A 26,333-nucleotide genomic window follows, 5' to 3' on the forward strand; every position below is an offset into this window, starting at 1 on the left:
ACAATATGAACAAGAGCAACAAGAGAAAAACATTCATTCGATGGGCATGGTAATAAGGCTATCCATTCACGATCCACCCTCTCTCCTCCCTTTCGTAGTATCAGCGAGAAGAAATCATTCAGCTTGTTCCCGATCGGTGGCTCCCCATTAAGACACCGTCAGAGGAGCCAGGGAGGACCGAATCGGCAATTCCCCATGGACACCCATTCGGACCCGAACGGTTTTAGATTTCCATAGAGCTCTCGAATTTCACGAGAAATCTTCGAGGCGGGCGTATGGTTAAATTCCTGATCTCTGTTCTTGTCGAAGATTCGAGATGCTGCTCCGGCTGGACGGCTTCGTATTCGAGGAGCAAAGGAGCTCGAAAGCATCACGAGAGCACCTTAAACATGGACAGTGTTTCAAACAGCCTTCTTCGTAGAACAATATCAGCAAAGAGGCACGAGGAGAGGGCACTCTAGCTTGAGGAGGGTCGCATTGTACGCACTTAGATGCCAATATTCCTCGACAGCGATTTCCGATCCAAGCCGGTTCCTCGAAGGAGCGCTCCCACATCTATTGGCCTTCTCCTCGGAATTTTCAACCCCTCTCTCCAACCATTATCCAGATATGTGCCGATACACATACCTGGGAGTATCTAGAATAATCTTGAGGATGTTTCTAGGTTCAGGTCTGAGCCTCTGTTCCGATGACGAGGGCGGTGTTCGGCTTTTCCACGAGAAAAATCGTCTGGAAAAATCCATGCGCCGCCGTCCGATGAGAGTCAGATTTTTGCAAGACTCCAAGCAAGGGCTCAGATGCGCGTCTCGGATTAGCTTAGAGCTCTGGTATCGTCGAGGAAGCCCGGCTCCTGAGGATGAGATTGCCGTGGAGCTTGTTCTTTGATCAAGCTCGAGGGACACTGGCCTCCACACTCTACGGAAAATTCGTTGAATGGATCATCGTTCCCTCCGTTCCGTCGAAATGTTTGTGTTCTCGACCGTCGCCCCGGCGGATCACGCTGAATCTTACCCCGGTAGTGCTCGACAGCAGCTCATCCGCTACCAGACTCAGGGTACACGGAAATTTGGCGGGCTGGTACTCCAAGAGAATGTGTGCATCATACTTCCGAATCCACTCCGGAGATCGTTCGGTATTGCCGCTCGCTCGGCTGCAGCGGGCTGTCAGAGAGAGACTGCTCAAGGAGAATATCATCAACGGAAGAGAGCCGGCTCAGGACCTCACCGAACTGACAGAGTAGAGAGTGGGGGATTTTTAGTGAGGAACCATCCTTTCGATTTATTCAAGTATGTTTCTGATTCATCAAAATGCTATAGCTTCCCCAGTTTCGCGGGAAAATATTTCGAAAGTGCCCGATGAGGAATGTCCAAGCACAATAACCTGTCCCAAAAAAGACTCCGGGTCAAGAGGATCTGATTTGGTTCTCTTAGTGTGATAATCCACGGTGCACATCTCGATGGGGACGAATTCTGGCGGGCAGCAGAAAACTTCGGTCACGCTGCACCGCGCTTGCTCACCTGAAGAAAACTTTCGTAAATCCGCGGTAAATATCAGATGGGGCTACTGCAGGGGGAATGATATACGATGAAACCTTGTATAATATATTTTCGAGCTCATCCAAACCCACCGTAGTCAACTAGATGTACGATGCAGGTGTTGGGACTGGGTCTCCCCACAACTACGACACGAACCCAAGATTCACCATACTTCATGACACCGGGGTTTTTACTCAGCAAATCAGATGAGTAAAGAGGCTTCAAAGTTTCGGGTTCAATGAGACTGAGGGCTTCCTCAACGAGTTCCTGTCTATCGATCAAAACGACCGTCAAAGTAACGAGGCCTTCCGTTTCGAATAAGTTAACAATCTTGACGTCAACGAACTGGGATGACTGCGCAACTTCGCAGGTGTATAGGGGAAATGTACGTCGTTGTAACTTGCGCGGCACTGATTCAGAGCTTTTGGAGGTTGGACTCGTAACACCGTACCGGTCCTCGGGGACCGCGCATTGACTCGCGTCTATTCCGTAGGCGTCTCCTTTCTCCATCATCAGCTCGGGTTCTTGATACGGCATATCTCCCGTGGTCTCGGTCTGGGATTCCGGGAGGTATTCGTATGAGGCTGTGCAATATTCCACACTCCCTGAGAGCTCGCAGTGTTCCACTTGTTCTGGGGGCTCGCAAGCGACGATGTTCTCCGAGGCTTCGCACGCAACGATATTGTTCGGGGGCTCGCACGCCACGATTTCCCCCGAGTTAGAGTAAACAGTATCGGTTGGCGTGCCCTGGTACGCCGGAGCTTCGAAAGTGTACACGTTAATACCATGAACAGTACCTTGAGCGGCGATATTCTGCGCTCGGAAGCTCGTCATCAAGTCGATCGCGTACTGGGTCTCGTCCATGATGCAAAGCAGGGCGACAGGTGGGTAGAGGAGGAGTCTCTTGGGCAGTTTCATCACGACGCTGCTACTGCAATTCCTGAGGCTACCGACGTCGATTTGGTACACGCGGATCTCAGTTTCGGAGGTTTCGCAGACAACACTACGGTAGAACCTCTCGTCGATGTACGATATCACCAGATCCCCGACCTCGGGCTCGTTCAAAAAATCCGCATTGTGGTCGTCGAAAGCCTCTTCCAGTTTGCGTTCGATTTCTTTGAGCGATTTATTCCTCTCCAGAACGAGTGCTCCGTACGTTGTACCATTCAGGAATGGCTTATCCACCAGGTGGACTGTTTCTTCTGACCCAACGACCGGGGCCACAAGGTCGCTGACTTTGGAAACGGCGCGCGATGTCGTTCCCGAAGCCACTGTTTCACAAGCGTAAATGGGATAACCGCTGTCCCGGGTGACCGAGTGCAGCTCGAACCGATATTCTTTATTGTATTCGAGCGTCACCCCTTCGCCAGTGAAGCACTGGAACGAGAGCTGCGGCGTCTCGGATGCTGGTCCGAGGGGGAGCCTGTACAGACTCGACAAACTCACCGAATCCCATGAGCCGTAGTCCACATGATAAACTTCAGCGGAGTCGGCTGCGAGCTTGGTGACAAGGGCTCGACAGAAGACGTTCTCGAAGGGGACCACAACGAAGTCCCCCTGATGCACGACAGGCTTCATGTCCAAACTTATTTGGGCAAGCTGGTCGGCCATCGACTCAAAACCGAGACGATGCTGCACGCCGTAAATCGTGATATTGTCGGACTGGTTTACTGTAGCTCCCCGTACGACTCCAATCTCGATATCTTCGAGGTCTTCGGGGATCGGAAGCTCGACGACCTGCTGTTCGCAGTACTCAGTGCTGGTCGAGACGTCATCAACGGCGAGGAAAGCCTCTACCATCCTCGCGAGCTCATCGACGTAGTTTCCGATGTAGACGTCGTACTTGCCGGCGACGGCAAACTGGGATTTGTCCACTTTGAGCCGGACCGAGAACGCGGGTAGAGTCGCCAATCTCGAGGGTAGCTCTCGTACGTCGGCAAGGGGAACGTGCTCTGTGTATCCGTAATCCAAGTGGTCCACTTGAACGAAAGAGTTGTTGACGTCCAACACCAGCCCCCGACACCATTTCGGTTCAGATAGTTGCGAAAGCGCCAGAACATAATCTCCTCGTCTAGGGAAGAAGGGGGAGTTTTCAAAGGAGTTCTCCGTGAACTCGTGGATGGCGGTCTCTAGATCATGACGGGGAACGAGATCGATCCTTGTGAGTAGGGCGCCGATTGAATCCTGATCTTCGGATACAACCTGCAAGGTTTCCCTTGCTAGAAAGTCGGGATTGGCGACTGTATTGGCAACCGTCATCTGGAAGAGCAAATCAGATTTAAGCACTCGATGGCGTGAATCGAGATTTTTTCCGGAAAGGTTCCCCTGCTAGATCGCCCAGAAACTTGAGAATCTCTCGATGTTTGATGCAACGACAAATTCATTCCCGCTCCGCGCTAACCCCAAACATTCTCCGTCGGAGGATTCGGTGTGAGAAACTTCCAAGGAATCAGAGAGTCATCCCTCACTCCTCGGGCGGTACAGAGGTGCGAAAGTTTCGAGGCGGAATACCCCCGTGGAAGCCGAGAGAATGCGCCGTCAGGATGGCAGAGAAACTTTCTCAGTGGATGAACATACTTTTCCGTAATATCCCGAGTAATCACAGAGAAACCAGCATTAGGAGACGCACTTGAAATCACGAATCATCAACGACGCTTGTCGAACATCAATGTGCGAATGACATCATACATCATCGCTGCTTCTTAGAACCGTTACAACCTAGCTCGCCGTTCTCTTGGACCGTTATTGCTGACGCTCGATATCAGATTTATCGGAGCGCGTAAACAAAGACGAGGCGAGCTCAAATTCTACGCGCCAACGAAGCGCGCATTTTCCTCACGTGTTTCATCGTGCGCGGCATCCGGAATCAAAACAAGCAGCGAAGGAATCGTGCCTCGGCTGTATCGTTCCAGTCCAGGATATTCAAACGGAGGGAGCTCTACCCGCGCGAAACTTCCCCAAGGCTTTCATCCTGCGAACCACAATGAACTTGAGCCGGGAACATATTAGAATACCGACCTTGAGTAGAAGTTGTGGTTCCGGAAGACGCACACCGAGTTGTCCTGGCCCTTGAGAATCCTTGTGAGAATCAATTCGAGGCAGGGTTTGAGCAATGCCAAAGGCTAAAACTACTGAGCGCGGATCCTTCCAAGTGTCCAAGTGTTGCGTTGTTTGTGCGAAGTGTGGGGAGAGGGCGATGTGGATATTCCTTCTACCCTTCGTCTTCCGAAGGCAGAGAATGTCCATAGGTACATTGGCGGGGTGAACATGGCAAAAGGTCTCCGGTTTAAAAAAATTCCTCTCTCGTCCGCTTGCCTTCGAGCACCTCTTCGGTTTTTCCCCGGCAAGGAAAAGTTAATGCCGACAGGGCTACGAGTGAGCATGAGTGCTCCAGTCGGAACTGGCTCGGAGAAGGAGAGAGAAAATGATTCATTTCGCCAAGGCATTTGAAGGAGAGACCTGACCTTCCGAAGGCAGAGAATGTCCATAGGTACATTAGCAGAGAAAAGTTAAAAAGGAAAGGTTAATGCCGACAGGGCTACTTGAGAGCATGAGTGCGAGTGGTCCAATCGGAACTGTCTCGGAGAAGGGGAGAGACAATGATTCACTTCGCCGAGGCATTTGATCGAGAGACCTGACATTAAAATCGGAGCTCGAACGGGTTGGGAGATCCTTGACTGCATCAGAGACTGGAGCATTCGAGCCGACCGATGAAGTTCCCTGGAGGGGTGTCGTCATCAAACGCTCGAATGTGTCTCCTTATCGGATTCCGAAAAATCCCCCGTGTAGGGAATTTAATGGTGAAAGAAGGAAGAAATCGCTCGAGATCATTTTTCCTCTCCCGACGAGAGTATAAAATTTATTTTTTTCCTCGTCTTGTGCATTGATTGATAGGAACAGTTTCGGAGTCATATGACTCCGGTTATGGATAATCACATGGTTTCTCGGTGAGATCATGGATTCTCACCAGAAACCCGCTGACGGACGGCTCAGTCTTCATCCTCTTCAAAATCGACATAAGCTAACCTACGTGGCTTGCAGGGTTTGCAGACAGTTCGTGTGCTGTATGTTTCAGCCGCCTGGCAGTCGCATACCAGACACTGCTCCTGCTGGGAGACGTTCTCAGCGATTCGTTTGGAAAATACGATTTTCCACGCTCTTTGCTCATTTTTCTGCGACGGCGCTGTGAACCAACTTCCGGACGACTCGAGCGCCATCAGGACGCAAACGTTCTTGGGCGCTCTGATTTGTGATTTTAAATCCAACGATCCCATCAAGGGGTTCTGGTTAACGTCTCTAGCGGTATAGGCGACGTCAGTATCGAGACCGAGAATCTGAGGGCTCCTTTTCGAAACATGCCCCCGTGATTTCACACTGTCTCGGCTCACGAGATGTAGGAAGATGCCGCGCTCTAGTAACGCGGTTCGCAAGTCGATGTAATCGGGGGCAGTTTTGTCCATCACCGAGCATTTATGGCAGCTGAAGAGGACGATGACTTTCGTTGCGGTAGGTCGGAATCGATATTGGGTCATTGCAGCATGAACGGCGAGGAAAATGTCTCCGGGCTCGTTCGACGTCATCGCCATGCCCTCCAGGGCTAAGTGCAAGTCTCTAGCCGGGAACATGAGTCGACCTTTAGCGCTCCGCAAGTGCGCGTCGTGCAGTTCGCCTTCTCCTCCGAAACCGACGAGCCCGTACCTGAAATTTCCAACATGTATTTCTCTCCCAGTTTTCTCTTTCTCTTAGTCAGGGACCTGTTGTGGTCCTTCTGGACGTCCGACCGAGATTCCGGCGACCATGCCCGGCTCGAAGTGAACTCCTCGGTGCCATTGGCGTGCCCATGCAATCCCGTGGGCGGGATACCTCCATTCAGCTCTCATTCCGAGAAAGAGCGGATTCATCTAGAGTGCTCCATGGGTACGCGAGATTTCATGCCAGGTTGCATTCGTGGTCAAGATGACTCAAATCATCGTGCCTGACGATGCGTGCCGTCGTCGCAGAAATGATTCTCCATCGGAAGGATATCAGAGACCGAGGAGACGAAAAGAAAGTTTCGCCGTGCACATGGCGGATGCATTCGGAACAGGCAGAAACGTGCAATGTGAACATGGAAAGTACCTATTGTGGCGGACGTTTTTAGCTGCGAGCTCTTTGTCGATAGACTTGACGAGGGCATGAATGTTGCCGCTGAAGTTCGCATTACATTCGTTGTCCTGCACCGCGAAGATCACGTCTGCAGTATCACCGGTTTCGAAGTGTCCATAAGTTCGATTGCCGATCGCAGCATTGGGCGCAAGCGGCAACTCGCAGGTCACTGGAAGTTTCCTATTCGGGTTACTAAGTATATCGCCTACCAACATAGTCATATTCGCTCGGAGAGAAATCCCAGAGTGGATCCGGGAGGGAAGAATAGACAGAATCGCGAAAATTATGAATGCGTTTCTCCTAATCGGTCGAGTCGATTCATACGCAACCTGCTTGGTATGCTGCACTGAAGACACCGATCAGGTACAGAAACGAAAATTTTTATTGACACACAAAGTTTCGATTGAGAATATTAACACATTTCGCGAGAAATTTATGCGGAAACGCACTCTTGATTCTAATAAATTCCGAAACCATACTCACGGCATTCGTCGGGTAGCCGGGCTCCTAGGTATGATGGGATTTTGGCGTATCGCTCAATGTCCTTGAAGTAAGCGTAGGCGACTTGGCAGCTAGAGTGGATTTTGTTCTCGACAGCTTGTGCGGCGCGGAGACACAGATCGTGGTATTCGTCGGCGCTGCGAACCATGAAACCGAGAGAGAGCGTCGAAAGCTCATTCTTGAAGATCTTGTCGCAGAATTCAACGGCTTCGACCTCTTCGGTTCTGTCCCTGAACAAAACGAGGTCAGCGTCGCAGGACTCGGTTTCCCAGGAATCTAGGAAATCATCCTCGTTGGTGACAACGGCTCCCGTCGGGGTTTTGAAGTCGTCACTGGGCTCGCGGTTGTAGTTTCCGAGCAGACCGGCGGTCTTTCCGAAGTACCAGATACGGGTGTCGATGGTTGCGACACCGTTGCTGAGGTTCAGGACGAATTTGACGTCACCGTTGCTGATCCTGACCATGTCGAGCATTCTCAGAACACTGATGTTGTCCATCATCATCGGAGCGCTGATCGGCTTTCCGTTGAGGGTGATTTCCAGGCTGGAATGCTTGCGGACTTCAATGCGTGTGTCTCCGAATTGCAGCACGTACGATGGCACGTCACCGTTGTTGTTCAGAACGATGCTGAAGGTGCCGTTGACGAAGTCGCGAGCCAGCAGGTAGGAGCACGAGCCCTTGACGGAGAAATGCTTCCCATCGAAAGTTATGAAGTGCTTCCCGTCGATAACGGTCGCTTGACCATCGTACGCCTTGGAAAGGCTCTTCCGAACCATCTCCATCGTGGAGCAGAGGTCGTACGTCTCGTACCCGTGCTGACGTTCTGGTTGGGGTTCCTCGGTTCCGTACGCCCAGTACTGGACGAGTTTCGAAGCGTCGACGGGTACGTCGACATCAGCGACGAATCGGCCAGCCTTGCGGTCGACTTCCAGGACGGGTACTCGGGGAGTGTATCTGTCGAGACGAGGTGCGATCACGTACTTGAAGAGAGCCTCCTTCGGGACAAGATGACCTGCAGTGCTCTGGAATTCAAAAAGCAAATCTCCGTTAGGAGGGAATCGCATCAATGATCTCCTGCCAATGGTCTCGATTGGCGATGAATATCCCCGTCGGGGATTGCGTGACAAATACAGAACGAAAAAAAAAACAGAAATCCACACTCACGGAGTCGTAAAGCTCTGCCCAAGTTTCAGCGATCTGCTTGACGTCGGGAACGGCGAGGAATTTCCTTCTGAGTGCTTCGATCCTCACGTGAACCCCATTCGAGACGGTCGTGACCACGTCGGCAATCCTGTTGTAGGCGCGGACCATGAGCTTGACCGGTGGAGTGTTGATGAGCCACTCCTCGAACATTTCAATTCGGACGAGAACGTATGCGACAAAGTTGATCGACTCCTCCTTAACTGAGCGACGAGCACGTTTCGGGAGGAATTCCGCCATGGACGCTTCGAGACGCTCAGCCAGCGCGGGACAGCATTTCCTCACCATCTCGAGGAACTTCTGCATGAGCTGTCCGATCCTTTCGCGGTTGGCCTCGAATCGAGCCTTCAGCCTCTGTCCGACGGTGGTGTTGTTGATCAGACGAGTCAGCGATCCTTGGATCTCGACGAAGATCTGCGAGATTTTCGTGAGGAGGTACTCGGGCACATCCTCGAAAGTTTTCCTCAGTCTGAAAGCGAGAGCGTCGGTGCGGGTCTTGAGTTCCTCCTTCATGTCCTCGATCGGGTATTTTCCAGCTCGCGTGGCCGCGATCTCCTTGGCACGCTCGGCGACGCGCTTTAGGTACTCCGGAGGTGCGTACACTCGGCTGTGGAAGGAAGTCTCGCTCGATCGGCTGTGTTCGATTCCGAGGTCGGTGGTTCGTTTGCCCTCAGGGAAACTGGACAGGACCAGCTTGTAACGGCCCTTCTCCTTTCGACCTCCGTCGACTTCGAGCTCGCGACCGGTGGTGCCATCGCTGTTCAGGACGACGGCCTTCATGTAGAGCTTGGCGAGGTTGTAGGAGATCTTGCCCTTGGTTTCGACATCGTTCTTGAGATGCACGATTTCGGCTTCCTTGTCACCGTCGTCGTTGACGACCTTTGCCTCTCCGGTGATTTTGAAGTTGTCCTGGTAGGGCGATGTGAACTCGATGGATCCCTTGAGGTCCTCTCCAAGGAAAGCCTTCATCGTCCCGACGCGAGTCTCCTTCTTGGCTGTCACGTACGACCAGTAATATCCTGCGAAAACGGGTTTCTGCAGATCAATGCTTCGGTACATGGTCACGTGAAGGTCGAAGTCCGACTTGTCCTTCTTGTGGACGTGGATATGGATGGATTTGTTGCGAGCGATCTCATCGTTGAGCCTGCGTTCGTAGTGGAGGAAAATGGTGTCTTCCGGTCGGAAGAACTCAACCTCGCTCTCCAGACGGTACAGCGAGTTGGCATCCTTTCCTCGGCTGATCTCCGATTTCACGACGATGGGCTGTGGGAATATGGATAACAATTAATGCATTTAACAAAGGGAATCTCACGCTCGATAATTCACCAAAACAGTCTACCCCTCGAGGTGCAACACTCCCCCCCTTGATAATGGGAAACATTCGATTTTCTTACCGTGCGCATCTTGGGGTGGCTCAGCTTGAGCACACTGTTGAAACCCTTGTCGTTGTAGTCGCGACGGTACGAGGCTTCGAGTTTCTCCTCGCTCTTGGCGTCGAGGGCTGCGCTGTACTTGATGTCGACGAACTTGTCGGTGTTTTCACGACGACGGGTCGCGAGCATCTCCCTATCGACAACGTAGCCCCGGAGGGTCTGTTCCGACACCTGCTCGGTGGAGTGGTCGCAGTTGTAGTCGAAGCCGAGTTTGAACTCGTTGACGTTTCCAACGAGTCGTACATGGGCCTTGTGGACATCCTGGGGAATGTGCATCTGGCTGTCGATCTCGAGGGTCACGTCGGGCTTTCGGTGGATCTTGACGTTCAGAGCGTTGTTACGGAAAACGTTGAAGTTCGCAACGTTCCTCTTGACGGTCACGCTCACGCAGTCCGTCTCGAGAGGGGTACGGCAAGCGTTAACCGAGGTGATCTTGAAACCATCGGCACGCTGAGTCTCGGCGTCGGCCCTCAACTCCTTACCGTTACGTTTGACGTTCAGTTTGTAGGTGCGGTGGTTGTTGCCTGGAAGGGTGTTCTTCTCGAACGCTACCTCGGTATCGCCACCGAGGATACCGCCGTGATATTTCCCGCTGTAGAGCATCTTGTCTCCGGTGTTCTCAAAATCGACATCGGCGGTGTACCAGACGGCTCCGTTCTTGTTGATCAGCATGTTCGAGTTGAACTTGCTGGAGGTTCCCTTCATTTTCATGCTTCCGTCGTAGGCCGGAGTGAACTCCGACGCGAGCTTGAAGTTCATTTCTCTCGAGGCGTCGTCCTTCTTCATGTGGACCTCGAGGTCGAAGATCTTGTTCGTCTCTCGCTCCACGTCCAGCATGAACATGCGCTCGGCGGCATCGGCCAAGTTGTACTTCAGATGGGCCTTGCCCTCCTTGAGCTTCTCGTAGTCGGACTTGATGGAAATTTCCACGTCGAGAACCATCGGTCCAGGACGGGTACCCTTGACCACGAAGTGGTAGTTCTTCTGGCGAGACGACAGGTAGTGGACGGTCAGGTCGAGTTTGCCGTCGACCAGGGTTCCCTTGGCGGTCAACTCTTGCGTTTTGTAGTCTTCGTACGGCAAGTTCATGGTGATCTTGCAGTCGATGATACCCTTGCTGTAGTCGGTCTTCCTGTCCACCAGGAGACTGTAGACTTTACCGTCACGGTCGAGGTCGATCTTCAGTGTTCGAGCCACGAGGTCTCGGGTGATATCCAGCTTCCTGTTGATCATTCCGGTGCTGGAGAGGTAGTAATGCCTCTTCTCGCTGGTGAATTTGTGGCCAAGCTTACCATCGATCCAGACCTTGCCACCTTTGGTGTATTTCAGGTAGCCCTCTCCTTCGGGGGTGCTGTGCACGTGACCGACGATGAGCTCTCGGGCTTCAATGTTGGCTCCGCTCAGACGGAACTCGGCGCGGTTCGGGCCCTTGATGAAACCCTTGACGTAGACTCCCTTGTATTCGAAGTCCACGAATTGGGAAACGGTGACCTTGGCGTGGGTCTTGACTCCGTCTTCACGGTCGGTCTTCATGTCGATCGATAGTTTCTTGCTCGGGTTAGCGACGGCATCCCAGAGGAAATTGACGGCCAGCTCGTGGGATTTCTCTGCGAAAATTCGAACGTCCATTCAGATCAATCGTCGAGACGATCAGATGCCGTCCGCAATGCTTCTCGGTGTGCGTATCGAATTTGACTCAGTTTCTATGATAAATTATCATCGATGGCTGACTAGAAATCTCGATTCTAGGAGCACGGCCCGAGTTCTCCTTAAGGTTTGGCATTCATGCTACATAGATATAAGCCCCTGAGTCGGGAAATTTTTTTTTGGTGACCCAGTGAGACTAGAGCACCCATTCTCGACATCGGAGTTAACGGGAGGCGTACGCGTAGAGTTGCTATTTCAGAATGAATAGAAACTCTACTAATTATCTCATTAGAGAGTCAATCTTATACTCACTTCCAGGGGAATCCTTGTGGATGGTAAGGCTGATTGGCCTGGTGTAGTAGACCTTGCTGTGGACGTCGAGCTTGACATCGAGCGCCTTGTCCTTGACGCTGCGGGAGTACTTGACCTGGAGTCTCTGCCCGACGAAGTTGAAGGCGACATCCTTGTCTTGTCTCTTGATCTCGAAAACGAGGTACTCCTTCCCGTCGATGAGGGTTTCGGTCTTGAGCTCAACGTCTCGAGCGATTCGCACCAACTGACGGTGTTGGATCGGCTTCATGTTGGGAGCGCGGATGTTCAGCTTGACGTCGTGGTTTCCGTTGGCCATGAGCTCAGTGGTGTAGTCGATCGAGAGCTTCTTACCCTCGAGACCCCATCCGAGTTCGCAGGTTCCTTTGTACTTTCCCTTCGAGACCTCCTCAGAATCATCTGAGAGCCTCAGAGACGTGTACGGAGCGATCAGAGAAGCTCTCACGGTGGTTTTCTTGCTGTGACGATCGAAAGTGTAGTCGAACTTGACCAGAGTCTTCTTGTCCGATGCAACGAAGAGCTCCGAAGTGATACGCGGCGTTTTCTCGAGGTCGATCTTGTTGTCGAAGTTAACGTCGTAGTCGAGACCCAGGGCGGGTGAGTAAACCTGGCCACGGAGCTGGAGGGTTGTCATGCGACCGTAGCCGAAGGATCCCTTCTGCTTCGACTCGGTAGCGATCCGGATTGTCTTGTCGTCGTCGGTGAACTTCTCGCCCCACCAGGCCTGGATCTTGTGCTTACGGCTCTCATCCTCGATCTGACGATCGTACGCGAGTTTGTTGTTGTACTGCGGGTGGCAGGTAGAAGTCCACGTGGACAAGGCCGAACTGTGGACGACGTTATCGTTGTAATCTTCGCGGAGTTTCAGTTCGTAGTGGAATTTCTGGGTCTTTTTATCGCCGATCTTGTAGGTGGTGTGCATGACCCCGTGCCACTTCGCGGTCCGCCTATCCTTCTCTTCGTGCATCGACAACCTGCTCGAGGCGTCGAGATCTCCGACGGAAATCGTGGCGTTTAGGCTCGTTTGGCCGACGTTGACGGTGATGTTGAGAGGATTCGATTGAGGGTAGTTGCTGAGAATTTCGGTCTTCTGATTGACGTTCTTGATTGCCAGGGTGAGCGGCTCTCGTAGATGAGGGCAGCTGAACTCGAGTCCGAGCTCGTTGCTGATGAAAATGGCCCCGAGTCCGTATCGAATGCGAATGGCGTACTCATCGGCCTTCTCGGTCTCTTTGTCGACGATCCTGAAGACGACGAAATCCTCGGACTCGGTGCTGATGCCGAAATGGAAAGTCTTTCGCGGGCATTGACCCCACACGGTGACGCTGGAATCGGTCGATTTGTAGTGGAACTCGGAACGTCTGTCAACAGTCGAGCCGGGCGTGTCGAAAACGAAGCTGAAGCTGTTCCGCGAGTACAGGTAGCTGAACTCAACGCCCTCCATGTTCGTGTCGGTCTTCTGGAGGGTCAGTGCGAAGTTGAACGGCTTGACGAAACCGCGGCCGGCCATGTACCAGGGTTTGGGAACGGTACCGGAAATGCAAGCCGACATTCCGAAGATTTCGGGCAGCTGCATGGTGCATCCGTCGAGGTTTCGGACAGCCTTGGCGGTGATCGGGGTTTCATAATCGCCTTGAACGGCGAAAACCTCGGACTTGGCATTCAGGATTTCGAGCTTCTCGCGGGGGGTGTTGAAACGGAACTTGAACTCTCCTTCACGTCGGGTGATTTCGACATCGACAACCGACGAAGTGTGGATCGTCGACGCGAATCGAGCTCCGTGACGGAAAACTCCGGCGCTCAGAGTGAGCGATCCGTCGACTTGGACGACTGCGCTCGGCTCGAGGGAAGCCTTCATGAAACCGGCCTCGTTCGACGCCGGAGCGGAAGCCTTGAGCACGGTGTTGGTCACGGCGCGCATCTCGAGCACCAGACCCAGACCGGTGATCGTCGCCGTGCTGACGCTCTTGTCGACCAGGAGCGCGTTCTTGGCGATATCGATCTGGCCTTCGAGAACGATGTTGTTCAGGAGCGCTGACGGATGGAGTGAGTATACCTTGACGACGGACATGAGCATCTGCGAAGTGAGCTCCTTGACCGAGTTGTACTCGACGAAATCGATTTCGTTGCCGTAGATGTTGACGTAGAACGACATCTTCTCGTCGGTAGCGATTTCGTTCTTGAAGTCGTTGTCGAATCGTTCGACGTCAGTGGAATCCCTGGAGGCCCGACGGGATGGACGAGCGCTGTTGCGTCCGACGAGTTGCTCAACGATTTTCTCGAGACCCTCAACGCGGCCTCCGATCTGAGGAGTTTAGTTGGAAATTATTCAAATCGATTTCTTAAAATTTCTAGGATCTCAAGTCGTTCCGGAGTGATACATAGGTACCTATGTACTCCGAGAGCATACCTCGAGAAGGTTGACGTTCTGCGAGAAGAGATCGAGGGAAAGATTCAGGCTAGCCGACCTCGGGAGGAACGACTTCGGGCTGAAGACGATGGAAGCATCAGCGACGCCACCGATGTTGACGGAATCGTAGAACTTCGAATATTCGTAGTTCTGGGAGAACTTGCTCGGATCCTGAGAGAATTTCGCGGAGACGGGGAAGGTCGAGATGAGACGTTTCAGCTCTGCCTTCAGAGGACACTCAGACTCGTGGATCACTCTCAAGTGAGAGTAAACGAAAGATCCCACTGAAAAATTCCATCAGTCGTATTAGAAGTCGGCCTTGAAGATTGCCTCCCACTCGAATCTCGCGAGCTCGACCCGCTTGCCTCTCCGTATCCCGTGGTGTCAAGCCGAATCCCTTGCGTCGATCGGCTCGGGAAGCCCAGCTATAATTTTTCGGGTGAGCACCAGTGATATAACCTATGGTTTAGGCTGTAAATTTTTCGCGGTGAAATTCACGGCATCTTGCGGCCTCAATCGTATCTTCATGGAGACTCGAGAAGACATGCCGCGAAAAGTCGCGAAAAAATCGCGGTCCGCGAATAATTTACAACCTACCCATTGGGATAAAAGAAAGATGGCGAACGCTGTACCTTGGACGACCTTCTCGGTCTCGTAGACGCTGACGATTTTCGCTACGGTGTCGAAGTCCGCGCATCGCATGGCGTTCAAGTAGGCGCCGATCCTCACTTCAACGTCCTCACTCTGATCGGCGTAGAGATTCACCATCTGCTGAGTGACTTCTGAGTCGCAGACCTTTCGGAAAGCTCTGAGAGTGTACGTGCGGATATCCGTGGGCTTGTCGTTCATGCACTGCATGATCTTGTTGTGGTAGCCTCCGGTGACACCCAAGTTTCCGAGGGCCTTCAGGGTGGCGACGATGATGGCTCGATCGCCGGAGCAATCGTTGTCGAGTTTCTTCACGAGAACGGACAGCAGTTGTTTGATGGCAGCCGTCTGATCGCATTCCTCGTATTGCGTCTTGCAGAAGGTGTGAGCCATCGCGGAGACGGGCAGGAGGATGGATTTCGCTGACTCAGGACCAGCCGATTGCACGACCGGAATCATGGCCTGCACCATATCTTGAGTGGGATTCGAAATGTAAGCCAATGACTTGAGCCATTTCTGGTGGTGTTCCTTGTGTTCGCCGTTCTGGATGAATTTCGCGATCATTTCGATCGATCCGGTGCTTCCAGCCATGCCGAGAACGTCCAAGAAAGCGGTCTTCAGCTTCTTGGTGTCGCAAGGCTTGTTTTCGATCGACTCGTAGACCTCAGCGATCTTGGCGTACGGAGCGGACCGCATCGATTTGATGAGGTCGCCGAACAGTTTTCCGGACTCGGGACGGACATCGGGTTGCATCGAGTCACAGTAACGGTCGATCGCGGAGACCAGAGACTCGCGAAGATGGTCGCGCTCGAATTCGTGATCGAAGACGAGACACGAGCGACGGTACGTGGCGGATCGGACGTTCTGAGCTCCATCTTCCTCGCGGACGAGTTCGAGAGAAGCTTCCGAAGTCACGACCGAAATGACACCTGGAGTGGCTGAGGATTGTTCGGACAAGTAGAGTTTTTCCGTCTGTTGGCAGGTAGCCTCCTTGAGGACTCCGGTCGACTTGTTGATGATGTTCCTGCAGATGTAGTTTCCAGACGCGACTGGCGCAGTGCGGATGTCCTGCGAGAAGGGAAAGTAACATTGAGGAAAAAAAGAAAAAATGAGTGAACGAACGGAAGTAGAACCGATAGAGCCGGAGCCCGAGCCCTTGTCCGAAGATAGACGTAGGGCCCCCGCCAACGCCTACGAGATTACCCCCGTTATTTGGGCATCATCGGGGCATGCCGTATATTAAATGAACGAGCCGTTTATCCGACGATAAGGCTTCGATGTGAGTGTAATCCCCTGACGAGAGTGAAAGCGATCCCACCCGTAAACGCTATCGAGGCGAGGCGTGATTCGTGGCAATGAGCCATCGACGGTGCGCCGTCATCTGCATAGTCACCGTCCATAATGCACCGAGGAGCTCGATTCCTCATTCTGTAGCGGCCAATGAGACAGCTCACATCTCTGTGAACTTTCGAAATTATCGGTATCTTCCTTCCGAGAGTTTGATTTTTAAATCGAACGACAAGAATCGATCGCTTGACATCGATCGTCTCGCTGAGGACGTTCCTCTCAGCTGGACGCCTTCCGCGTCTCTTGGAGGTGTGGATCCGGTGTGCTCTCAAGCTTCTCTCTTGAAATACTCGACGATAAGGAGGCTTGGATGCTCTCGTTCGTCTTTCCGAACTGTCAATAAGTCAGTCCAAGAGTCAAGTTCTCGACGAACCGTATCGAGCGGTCTTGAATCGATCAACTCGAATAATCACTGAGGATGATTCAAAGGAAGATTCGAGCGCAAGCCGACACTTGACGGTAGGATTTTCAAGGACTGTTCCGAGAGAGATTCGATAATCGTAACAACTATATCGGCCCCGAGGGCAAATAGTCGACTTGAGACCACGGCACTCAGACTGCAACCGCCTTCAGTGCGCTTCCTTCCATTCGACGATTTTTCGCGATTGAAGAAAATACATCTGACCCATTTTTTGTCGCTAGGGAGCATGGTCGAGAGAGCACCGACAGTATATGCGTACGGTATAACCTATACGGAGCCCTCGATTATATACGGAGCCAGACGGGGAGAAAAATTGGAATCTCAGGGTGGGTCCTCCGTGCAGAATCCTCTGGAATCATGATCCCCCCTGAGAAGACCGTCGATATATCGCCAAACGCCGTCCATATCCTCATGAGTGCTTCTCCGACGGACTGAGGCGTCAACACGAATTTCGAAGGCCATCGCCGAAGCCTCCGAGCGACGCGGGTGGAGAGAAGTTGTTTTGTGGAAACTTGTCATCTCCACAAAACACTATCCGACACAATTTGGAGCAGTCTAGCGCTGAGGAAAACTTCGAATTGGGTCGATATCGGAGAGCAAGTCAGTGAGCGGAGACACGGGAAACGAAGTCTCCAAAGCCGAGACTTGAAAAAATGCACCAAATGCGTTTCGCTTCCTGTGACGCTATGCGCCGCTGGGCCGCGAACAAGAGAGGCCGAAGAAGAGGAAAAACACGAGGGTCGACTCCGAATTCGGCTCAGACGCGGGTCGGTCGGGACGAGGAGAAAAAGTCTTTCATGAGCTCGTGAGAGTGCAAATGGCCGACTTCCTGCCTGACGAGAGGAATCAGGAGAAGACGGACTCGAAGAGATGACAACGATGCTGCGACATCGGTTTCATCATCGCGAGCGCTCCACTCGCCCATTGAGTCATCGTCGCCGTCGTCGTCAGTCGTTCTATTTTATCATCAGAGCTTTTATCACAACGAACGATCTCCGTTGCGGCTGTACTGATTGTTTGCGCTACCGTTGGCGACGGTGACGCTCTCGGCTACGGGCGGCGCGCAACAGGGAATCGTTCCGCCTAATCCGATCGCAAAATAAAACGCGATGACAAGGAGTAAATATTTAGCGCTCTCACTCAGTCGAAAAAATTCCGCTCCGAGTCGTCGCCAGAGGCCCCGAAAAATCACCACGTCCGAGATCGGTGAGCCGTGTGGATCAAGACGGCTCAGAAACCTGGTTTTTCGAATTAACGGTGAAAGAATCCGCTGTCAGGCTCCAGATCCACTCGAGGCTGGGGACAGCGTTCCGGGGAGCGCACGTCCCGACGCTTGGAGCTGCCGAACATGGTTTTCGATGACCTCCGCCTCGCTCAGGGCGAAAAAACGAAAAATACGTCCCCACGGCATCCCGTCCTCGAACCCTTCTCATCAAAAAAACTCACCGATTGAGGAGCGTCGTAGGCGGTGAAGAAGATGCTCTTTGTGCTCAGGGTGCGAGCCTCGCACGACAACAGATTCTTCGTCTTGCGGATGACGACCTCGTCTCCGGAAGCTTCTACCGGCTCGTAGTTTGTTTTGCAGATGCCGAGGACGTCTTTCTCGTCGGAATCGACTGAGCTCTCAAGAGCCGTCGAGGGCGTCTGAAGCATCGATACGATGGCTCGCTTCACGTTCAGGGCCCAGACAGGCTCGGCGGGGTTGTGTTTGAGCTCCTTGATTTCACCGTTGTCCATGCGAACCTGTGGGTTTTAAGCAGAGCCAAGGTTAGCCATGTGCCTGGGTTATCGTCCCATAGATTGCGACTCGTCGAGCTATAGACGCTCATGCCGCTTTATGGCATGCCGATCGTCCAGAAATCGATTTCCCAAACTCCGAACGTCCAATCCTAAACCTCGGGAAGCGAGTCCTCTGAGCAGATGATCGACACGCGGTATGAAGGGCAGATGGTCGACTTTACCTCAATGACGTGGTTCTGGAGCGAGTGCACGAACTTTTGGTGGGGCGATTCGACGTTCCTCAACTGAACGCCGAGAACACATTCTCGGGGAACCGAAACGACCACATCGGCAGAGAAATGCACTTCCTGGTTCACGTCTTCATTTTCAATTTTGCTAACTCCTGCGTATTTGTACACGAAGGTTTTGCCGACCGGCAATCCCTTGCCACACTCGGGCTCATCCTTCAACGGGAGTATACCTGAAGAAGCGAAACCATCATCAGTTGTCGTCGCCGTCGTAATCCCAGTTGCAGACTCCGTCTCCCGCTTGCACAGAACTCGCTCGCACACAGCACCGCTCGTCTCCTACATACATACCAGCAAAAGATCCTCCGACGATGAAGAGTAGGCAAAAGCCCACCCCTACTGAAATTGGAGGTCCCATATTGGTCGCACACGGAATACCGTAAGGCGCGCGCCTTTTGTACCAGTGCTTCCCTTACCCGGTCGGCTGCCGGCCGGGCGGTCGCCCATCCAGCCGCCAGGCGGGTAGGCAAGGAGCCAGTCAGTCTCTCATATCTAGCTCTCAAGTATCTTCTGATTGTCGCTTGTTGTGTCAATATTCAGCGGGACAGCAGCCGCAGCTAGAAAACGATATCGAAGAAAGAGGAGAAAAATCCACGCTCACGGCAACTCGTGAGCTCGCCGGTTTTGTTTCCTGCTCGCTAGCCTGCGCTCGCCTGCTCGAAGTCACACCTGGAAAGATTCTCGTTAATTCCTCTGCATGACCGTCTTCCCGCTCCATTGGCGGAGTATGCACGATTACAGCGAGTATTATCTCGTGCTGCGACTTTCGCTGGAACTGTTTTCCCTCAAGAGAATTATCTCGCCGTCGACGGAGATTGCAGCAGTGCGGCCCGTGGACTTCAAAGGAACTCTCTTGAAGAAGTTGGAATTTTTCCATCGATCGTCTCACGTGATTATCACGGTCAGAGGACAATCGTACAAATCGCGCTGTGCGGGGATCGCGGACACGCATTGCGTTCTTCCTTACTGGCATTTGGGCAAGAATAAAATGCGAGACTCGAATCGATTGGAAGCGCTCCCACAGATCCGGACTCGGGACGTGCGATCGGCGATTTCAGGGTTGCGTTCCGACATCTGGCGGACGCTTCTAGAGGTCGAGTACTCGGTGAGGGCTTTCGGATTCGCACATCTGGCTGCAGAATATCCACCCGAGTACGGCGGCCATCGCCACCGGATCAGCGAGTCAAAGCCGCTGCTTCTCGAAAGACAGCAGTTGTTCTCGGAGGAAACAATTGTCAGACACAGAGTATTAGACCAATGTCTGCGACGATGCACTTCTAGCGCGATCGACTGATCTCGAGAGCCGGCGACCGAACGACCGCAGCCAATCGTCACGCTCTCATCTCCGACTGAGAATCCTTGTTTGCATCGAAATTGATCCGGAGCGCTCAAGAACGCTCCAATCCGACTGATGTGTGCCCTACCCGGAGACGGCGTCAATCGCTGTCTCCTTTTCGAATTATCATCTCGGTGACCCCTCGAAATCCGGAAAGGGGAGAGGAGCCATTCGATGAGAGGAGTTCCTGAGTCTTCGAAGGCTCGGAGACTCCGATTCGAAAATTCGGCACCAAGATCTTGAGTTGGAAGGTCTCAGGAGGATCGAGGTACAGAATGATACTGCTTGATTCAAATTCGGGGGCTCGAGGCGAAATATGGATAGGGCGACTCGATTCGCGATTCGTCCCCGGAGCTAGCACCAAGCATCTGCTTGTTCGTACGAGCGAGAGAGTTGACAGCCCGATTCATGCATGTGTTTTGGATTTTTCGATACTCCCGTTTAACAGCTCCGAGCACCATCCTTCTGCACATGGACTTTTTAGAGTTCCCGCAAGCGTGGCGCATCTTTCCCGTCTATCCGTGAGAAAAAGTGAGGAAACTGATCGGCAATGGCCCGGGCCTCCGCGACACCGCCTTGGCATTTCCCTCATGACCATGACATGACTCACCGCGGAAACCGGGAGATCTGCGCAGCTGCCGCAGAAATCTCAGAGGGTTCCCAAGGGGTCGTCGCAGGTGCCCCCGAGGTTTTCGCAGGTTTCCCTGAGTTTTTTCGCCGGAAGAGGTTGCTTCTGTATCGGAATCGACGATTCCGGCACCGGAGGCAGGTGCTGCGCCGGGTTGACCTCTCGATCAGTCGTCGATCATTATTCACCGAGATACTCAAGACGGCGATTCTCGCGACGCGTATCGACGATCAGATGGAGACACCATCGAGCATTCAAATTGCCCATCGACTGCTCTGGGGCTCAGCGTGCAGTATCCCCTCCCTCTATTGAGCTTGCTACCGTACATTCTACTTCTGTTGAATTTAATGCTTTAGGAATCGATAAATACATCCCGATTAGACCCAGGATCCCACGAAGCCCCGAAGCCCATGGACCCGGTTTTAGAACCCCCCTCGCACACATAGGCAGGAATCATCCTGCGAACGCTCAATCATTCGAACGGTTTTCGACTTGGAGCACATGTCCCACTCGACCTTCGGCAGGTCTTTTCTGATCGAGAGGACATTCGCTGCCATTCCGGGTCATAATCAGGGGAATTACTCATCATCAAAGCCGATCACTCCGATATGCGAGCCGCCCATTCCGGTATTCAGATGCGCGGTGCAGCATCAATGACGATGATAAGATATAGAGCAGTAGGTACATCCTCAGAATTATCCTCGCCGAGTCAGTCGCTTCTGTTATTTATTGCTGTCGGACGATGTTGTGTATTTTGTGGCCGCGCTGTTGCTTTGAACTAATGTTGCTTGTCGCTGTTCTCGTCGTTGGCTGACGTTGTTTTCGTTACTTATCGGTAATGGTGATGCAGTCGGGCAAGCAAGCCGTCAGTGCGTTGACCGGTCGGCATCTAGCTAGGCGGCCAGGAGGTATCGTGTTCTCCTTTTTAGCCACAAGGGCGGTTCTGTAAGCGTGCATATTTCACGAGTGGCAAGAGCTCCACCCCACAACAGGCATGACTCCCCCGACCGATGGGTCGCCTCGGCTTGAGGACGCCGCTGCCGCCGTCAGCTCTCGAAGACTCCTTCGCTCGCCTGTAGGCCCTGTTACGCCTGTGGATTACGGAGAGCGACTTAAGCTAACCTTTCGAGCAACCTTTCGGGTAGTCAGTAAGTCAGTCGGTCGGTCGGCCGCTCGGTCGCCCGCTCGCTCGCTCGCCCAGTCAGTAAGTCAGTCATTGACACCCCTCGCTAGCTAGCTAGCTCGGTCGTTCGACCGCTCGCGTGAATACGAGCTGTTCGTTCCCAATCCATTCAATCTGGCCGAGAAAAGCCCTCGACCGATTCTCTCTCTTCGTCATTATGTATTGTGATGGCTACCCCTGAGACCGCGGTGCGTCTCTTGTCGAATAGACTCGCCATATGGATTCGCAACGCTGCCGATCCCCGTGGTCACAATCAATGGACTGCGCTGGTCGCTCTACGAGACAGTGAGGATGCGCATGGTGGGTTTTGGAGGGACTCCTCTCGATCCTGGACAGGGAAAGAGGAATAAATGGTAAATGGCGACCTTGACGAGAGCTTCGGGGAAGGCGTGACTGCCGGAGGACTCTGCCCATGGTCGAGACCCCATCCGATGAGTTCAAGGAGAGGAAAATCTTGACGGGTAATTGAGAGCTCTCAATCTCCTCCCAGCGATGACGAGGGGAGCACATAACCGGCAGACCTGAAGGAAACGGGAGACAGTGGAGTCCGTGGACGAATTTCAGTCAGTCGCCAAGCATTAGAGCGACACAGATCCGTTTGAGAGAAGCTCTCCTCAAGGTATGAGCTGCTCTTGAACTATTTCGAAAGAGACGTAATGTGATATTGTCTGACTAACTAAGCGTGACTGGATAGGAGTAGCTTTCTCGTGACTGGATAGGAGTAGCTTTCTCGTGTGCTGATGACGATACGGGCGGAGCATGGTTGGAAGAATCATTCGACGAGTATAATAAGAAGTACTCCAGAGGATTTATCTATTCCGCTCCCGAGGTCACGCGACAGAATCCATCATCTCACTTCCAGGGCAGCGTTATGGAATGGAGGAATATTTTTTGCCGCGTTCCTCTCGGATGATTGAGCAGAGCCATTCCTACGCTGAATCCCGCATACGCCTCTCGGTGGGTGGGTGAGAAGCCCACGGGCGTCGGACCAGAAGAACAGCTCCCAAGGATGCCGTGAATAACTCGGTGGCTTCTGGGGTATCTCGCGTTCTCTCCGGAACGATCGTCGAACTTTCCTTGGAAATGGTTTCCTTCGAATAATTTCCCCCCCCCCAGTTCGATTTCAGCTCACCGATTCACGAGCAAGCGCGCCGAGCTCTCAGGAAAGATGGCCCTCATCGACGCTGACGATTTGTATTTTTGACTTATATTCGGCTACTGAGACATCGGCGGCGATACCGCTCAATTCCATCTCGTTCAGATTCGGAGGAGTTGCTCTGAAACGGCGTATCCGGGATCCGTCATTTCTCGGGCGAGCGTTATCGCGTGAGCGCGACTCGATGAAGCATCGCTCCTTCCTGCAGTGAGATATTCTAGAAATCACGAGAACTCTCCACGTTTCTCGATTGAGGGGACCTACGCCGATTCGCGGTTGAACAAGAGCAATGGTATCACCTCTCACGGTTCGGTGACCTGACGAAAAGCGATGCATTGCGAGCAACAGGCTACTTGTTGCAGAGATAGCAGGCTGAACCTGGGGAAAATATATCGTGGACCCTCCTTCCAAGCGCGACGAGTCCTTGCTTCCTCGAAGTTATCTATCGCCATCAGCCTCGGCTTCCCTGATCGGGAATCGGTCACGCGTTCGATTTCATTCGAGGTTTTTGGAACGGCTCGAAATTCCTAACCTCGCGCGTATCACGGGTCGTCATTGCTTTCGCCCCCTCATGGCCAGACGAATTCAATACAGAGGTCGTCTCGAGAACAGTTTCGGACGGAGCGATTGTCACAACGAGTAATCTCGTTAGACGAATGGTCTTCTCTCGTTTTCGATAGAGTCACCACTGACATTCGAAAAGGTTCTACGCGCTGTTGATGCGTACGATCGTCTGGTTTCGCTCTTCTCCAAGAATATCTATCTTTCATGATTCGCGGTGGCTGATTGTGCCAAACTGGTTGCTTGCCTCGTTCGCAGCAACAACTCGATTACATTGTTCGTCGACTACACGATAAGACTTTCTTTCCTTTTTCTGACCTCGTTTCCCGAGCTTGCATTCGTGCTGACATATCACGCCGAATGAATGCTCGGCACGAGATTCCGGGAACCCCGAGTCCGAATCTAGACGTACCGCGGACTGCTCCTGGAACGAGACCGATTTTCTCAGGTCTCCCGGTGATCCCTCCACATCCCGTGGTTGTACCCCGAGACGCGTCTTTGGAGAACGAATGAATTATGCTTCTGTTCCAGGATGGACTTTGGATAGATCGTGGGGTTCGTCAGACGTCAAAGGTCGGCGTTTTCCTCCAGCTCGAGTGCACAGTCCAGACAACCGTTTCGCAACATTGGAGGATGCCGAGACGAAGAACACGGAGAGGCAAATCACTCGAAACCTCTATCAAAGGTCGCTCCTCGACTCCGTCGAGTTGTGTCATGCCAATATCTCGCCACAGGAGGACACCGGTCTTGATGTTTGTCCGTCTGCGTTGACCATGCCCCTCGACTCTCTCCAAAGCTTTAGTAAACACTTTTCAGCGGAAAATAATTCTTTGAACTACTGGAGGGTCATGTGCATCATTGAGCAAAGTGCACATATACAAGTCCGTCGTCTTACAAGCATTTAAGAACTCCAATGTTTTCCATTCGAGTTTCGAAGGAAATCATGTCTCCGGTCGCGGAAAGGATTTTCAGGGTCATTCAAGATCAGAGATCTTCCTCGTCGACTTTTTCCGGCGAAATTCGTTCAGTCCACCTGAGAGCCTGCCAAAACGATCCATCCGGGGAGGGAGGGGGCAGAAGCCTCTATTCGGGAGACGATCGGCTTGCTGAGAACTCCGTTCCCCATCTTGGCCCCCCAAACCGGGTGAGGAGTTTCAGACGTTTGCTCGACAATCGTCGGCTCCACTCAATGCCAAATCGCACTGGGGGACTCTCGGGAACCGCCGGCACGACGCTGGCGGAAGAACGGAATGAAGCTTGTAGAGGAGAACGAGTTCCATCGTATCTCGCCCGGAGATCGAGACCAGAAAAACTATGGATATCGTGAAAAGAACACTTGTCGCGGACATGAGAAGGGATACGATACCCGGTGATAATTCTCGATGGCGAAACGGATATGCGTGATCAAGATTTGCTCCAGTGCAATGACGACGGCTCGAATTCACCTATTCGGCCATACGAGTGTACACTCGTCATGTTTTCGCTTGCCCGGTGCATTCCGGGATATACTCGGCTGCTGGAAGAAGCTTTATCGGCTCTTGTCGCTCACGAGCAGTCGGTCGCGGAATCAGCGAGGGATGCATCGATGAGAATTTTTTGAACCCATCTCCGACGATAATTAGAGAATTACCTTGAAGTCACCCGAAGTCGCCCTCGAAGCCTAATCGGTTATCTTGAAATTCGGTTACATATCTCCCATCCCAGGCGATTCTGCTCCGAATCGGGTCGATGCTCTGGAGCACAATAAATTACCGCAGCATCCCGGAGAACCCATCGCGGTAAAATCATGTGTTCCCTCGGCCGAAATTCTCCGCCGTCCCCGAGGCTCAGCGAGGGAAGATGAATTTATCAATAGCTCGTGTTTGAGTCCTGAATGCAATTACAAAATCTTGCTGCGAGAGGGGCGCGGGCTCCTACCCTCGTGAACGCGCTCATCATCTCGTCAGCGGTGTTATCCAGTTTATTTAGCAAAGCGCCGTCGGTTGCGACCCGTTCGTCCGGAACGAGATCGCTAATCACCGAAATTCAAAAATGCCCTCGGGGGTATTTTTGTTTTGAAACCAGCGAAAGTAGGAGGATATATTCAAATGATACCCCTTCGAGTCTGTTCTCTCATTCCGACCCTTGAAACAGTTTCCCGACCCGCCGTCCGGACCCAGAGCAAGAAGCAGCGTCCTTCTGTTGCCTTTGCGGGCAGCATTTTTGAGCTTGCATCCTCTCGCCGAGCTTCGTACCTGAGCTTGTTACGTGGACATCGGGAACAGCGAGTTCAACGAGCCGTCAGCCGGGGGGGCCGGCGGCTGACCCTTTGTCTGCGGAAAGGATTAGGTTCCGATCCGAAATGATCAAGAATGGAGATCCGTAAAAGTGTTCGACGGGCGAGAGTACTTTATTTGCTCTCCGAACAAATATCGTTCGTCGTGTGGGATCCTTATAGCGGCGGCTCCAAACATGACCCTGATGAAACATCAGGGCAGCAAGAGAACTCCCTTGTACAAAAGCAGTGTAGCTACATCGAAGGTACATATTCATATGGGGTCAAATGTTGTGTTCGATGTCCGTCTCTCGTCCCACCATCGGGGACCTCCCATGATTTTCTTGACCCCCTCCAATCGAGCACGGTACTGGGGGAGTCCAGCCAGTTTAGCTTCTGAGGGTGATTCTATAGAAAATTTCGAACAAGCAAATGTCAGAAGCAAACCTATACCCGGGATTCGAGCGGGATTTCGGCTCGAGATCCGCGACCCTCGAGACTCCAAGACCTGTCGCGTCACTCGAACGGGCTTGAACTCATGGAGTTTGCCCCTCCCACTCCACTCTGGAAGG

The 26,333-nt window shown here is 52.7% G+C and overlaps 3 protein-coding genes across 3 annotated transcripts; all 3 read right to left on the minus strand.

Moving 5' to 3' along the window:
• Nucleotides 1–1,251: 1,251 nt before the first annotated feature.
• On the minus strand, nt 1,252–2,104 carry LOC100904176 (uncharacterized). Its single transcript, XM_003742202.1, has 2 exons — nt 1,628–2,104; nt 1,252–1,517 (listed from the first exon to the last, which is right to left on the minus strand). The coding sequence occupies exons 1-2, from the start codon at nt 2,070–2,072 to the stop codon at nt 1,303–1,305; spliced, it is 660 nt and encodes a 219-aa protein (XP_003742250.1). The 5' UTR covers nt 2,073–2,104; the 3' UTR covers nt 1,252–1,302.
• A 149-nt stretch (nt 2,105–2,253) lies between these two features.
• Nucleotides 2,254–4,304, minus strand: LOC100906348 (uncharacterized). Its single transcript, XM_018639084.1, has 3 exons — nt 4,113–4,304; nt 2,333–3,794; nt 2,254–2,282 (listed from the first exon to the last, which is right to left on the minus strand). Exons 2-3 carry the CDS (start codon nt 3,792–3,794, stop codon nt 2,254–2,256), a joined length of 1,491 nt encoding a protein of 496 aa, XP_018494600.1. The 5' UTR covers nt 4,113–4,304.
• Nucleotides 4,305–5,364: 1,060 nt separating this feature from the next.
• On the minus strand, nt 5,365–19,001 carry LOC100906494 (apolipophorins). The gene is made up of 11 exons (XM_018639085.2): nt 18,935–19,001; nt 18,578–18,816; nt 18,063–18,359; nt 14,833–15,916; nt 14,201–14,484; nt 11,773–14,095; nt 9,775–11,420; nt 8,345–9,643; nt 7,164–8,202; nt 6,654–6,849; nt 5,365–6,233 (listed from the first exon to the last, which is right to left on the minus strand). The coding sequence occupies exons 1-11, from the start codon at nt 18,999–19,001 to the stop codon at nt 5,525–5,527; spliced, it is 9,183 nt and encodes a 3,060-aa protein (XP_018494601.2). The 3' UTR covers nt 5,365–5,524.
• Between the last annotated feature and the right edge of the window lie 7,332 nt (nt 19,002–26,333).

Source organism: Galendromus occidentalis, unplaced genomic scaffold (assembly GCF_000255335.2).
Source record: "Galendromus occidentalis unplaced genomic scaffold, Mocc_1.1 scf7180000077348, whole genome shotgun sequence".
Lineage (NCBI taxonomy): Eukaryota > Metazoa > Arthropoda > Arachnida > Mesostigmata > Phytoseiidae > Galendromus > Galendromus occidentalis.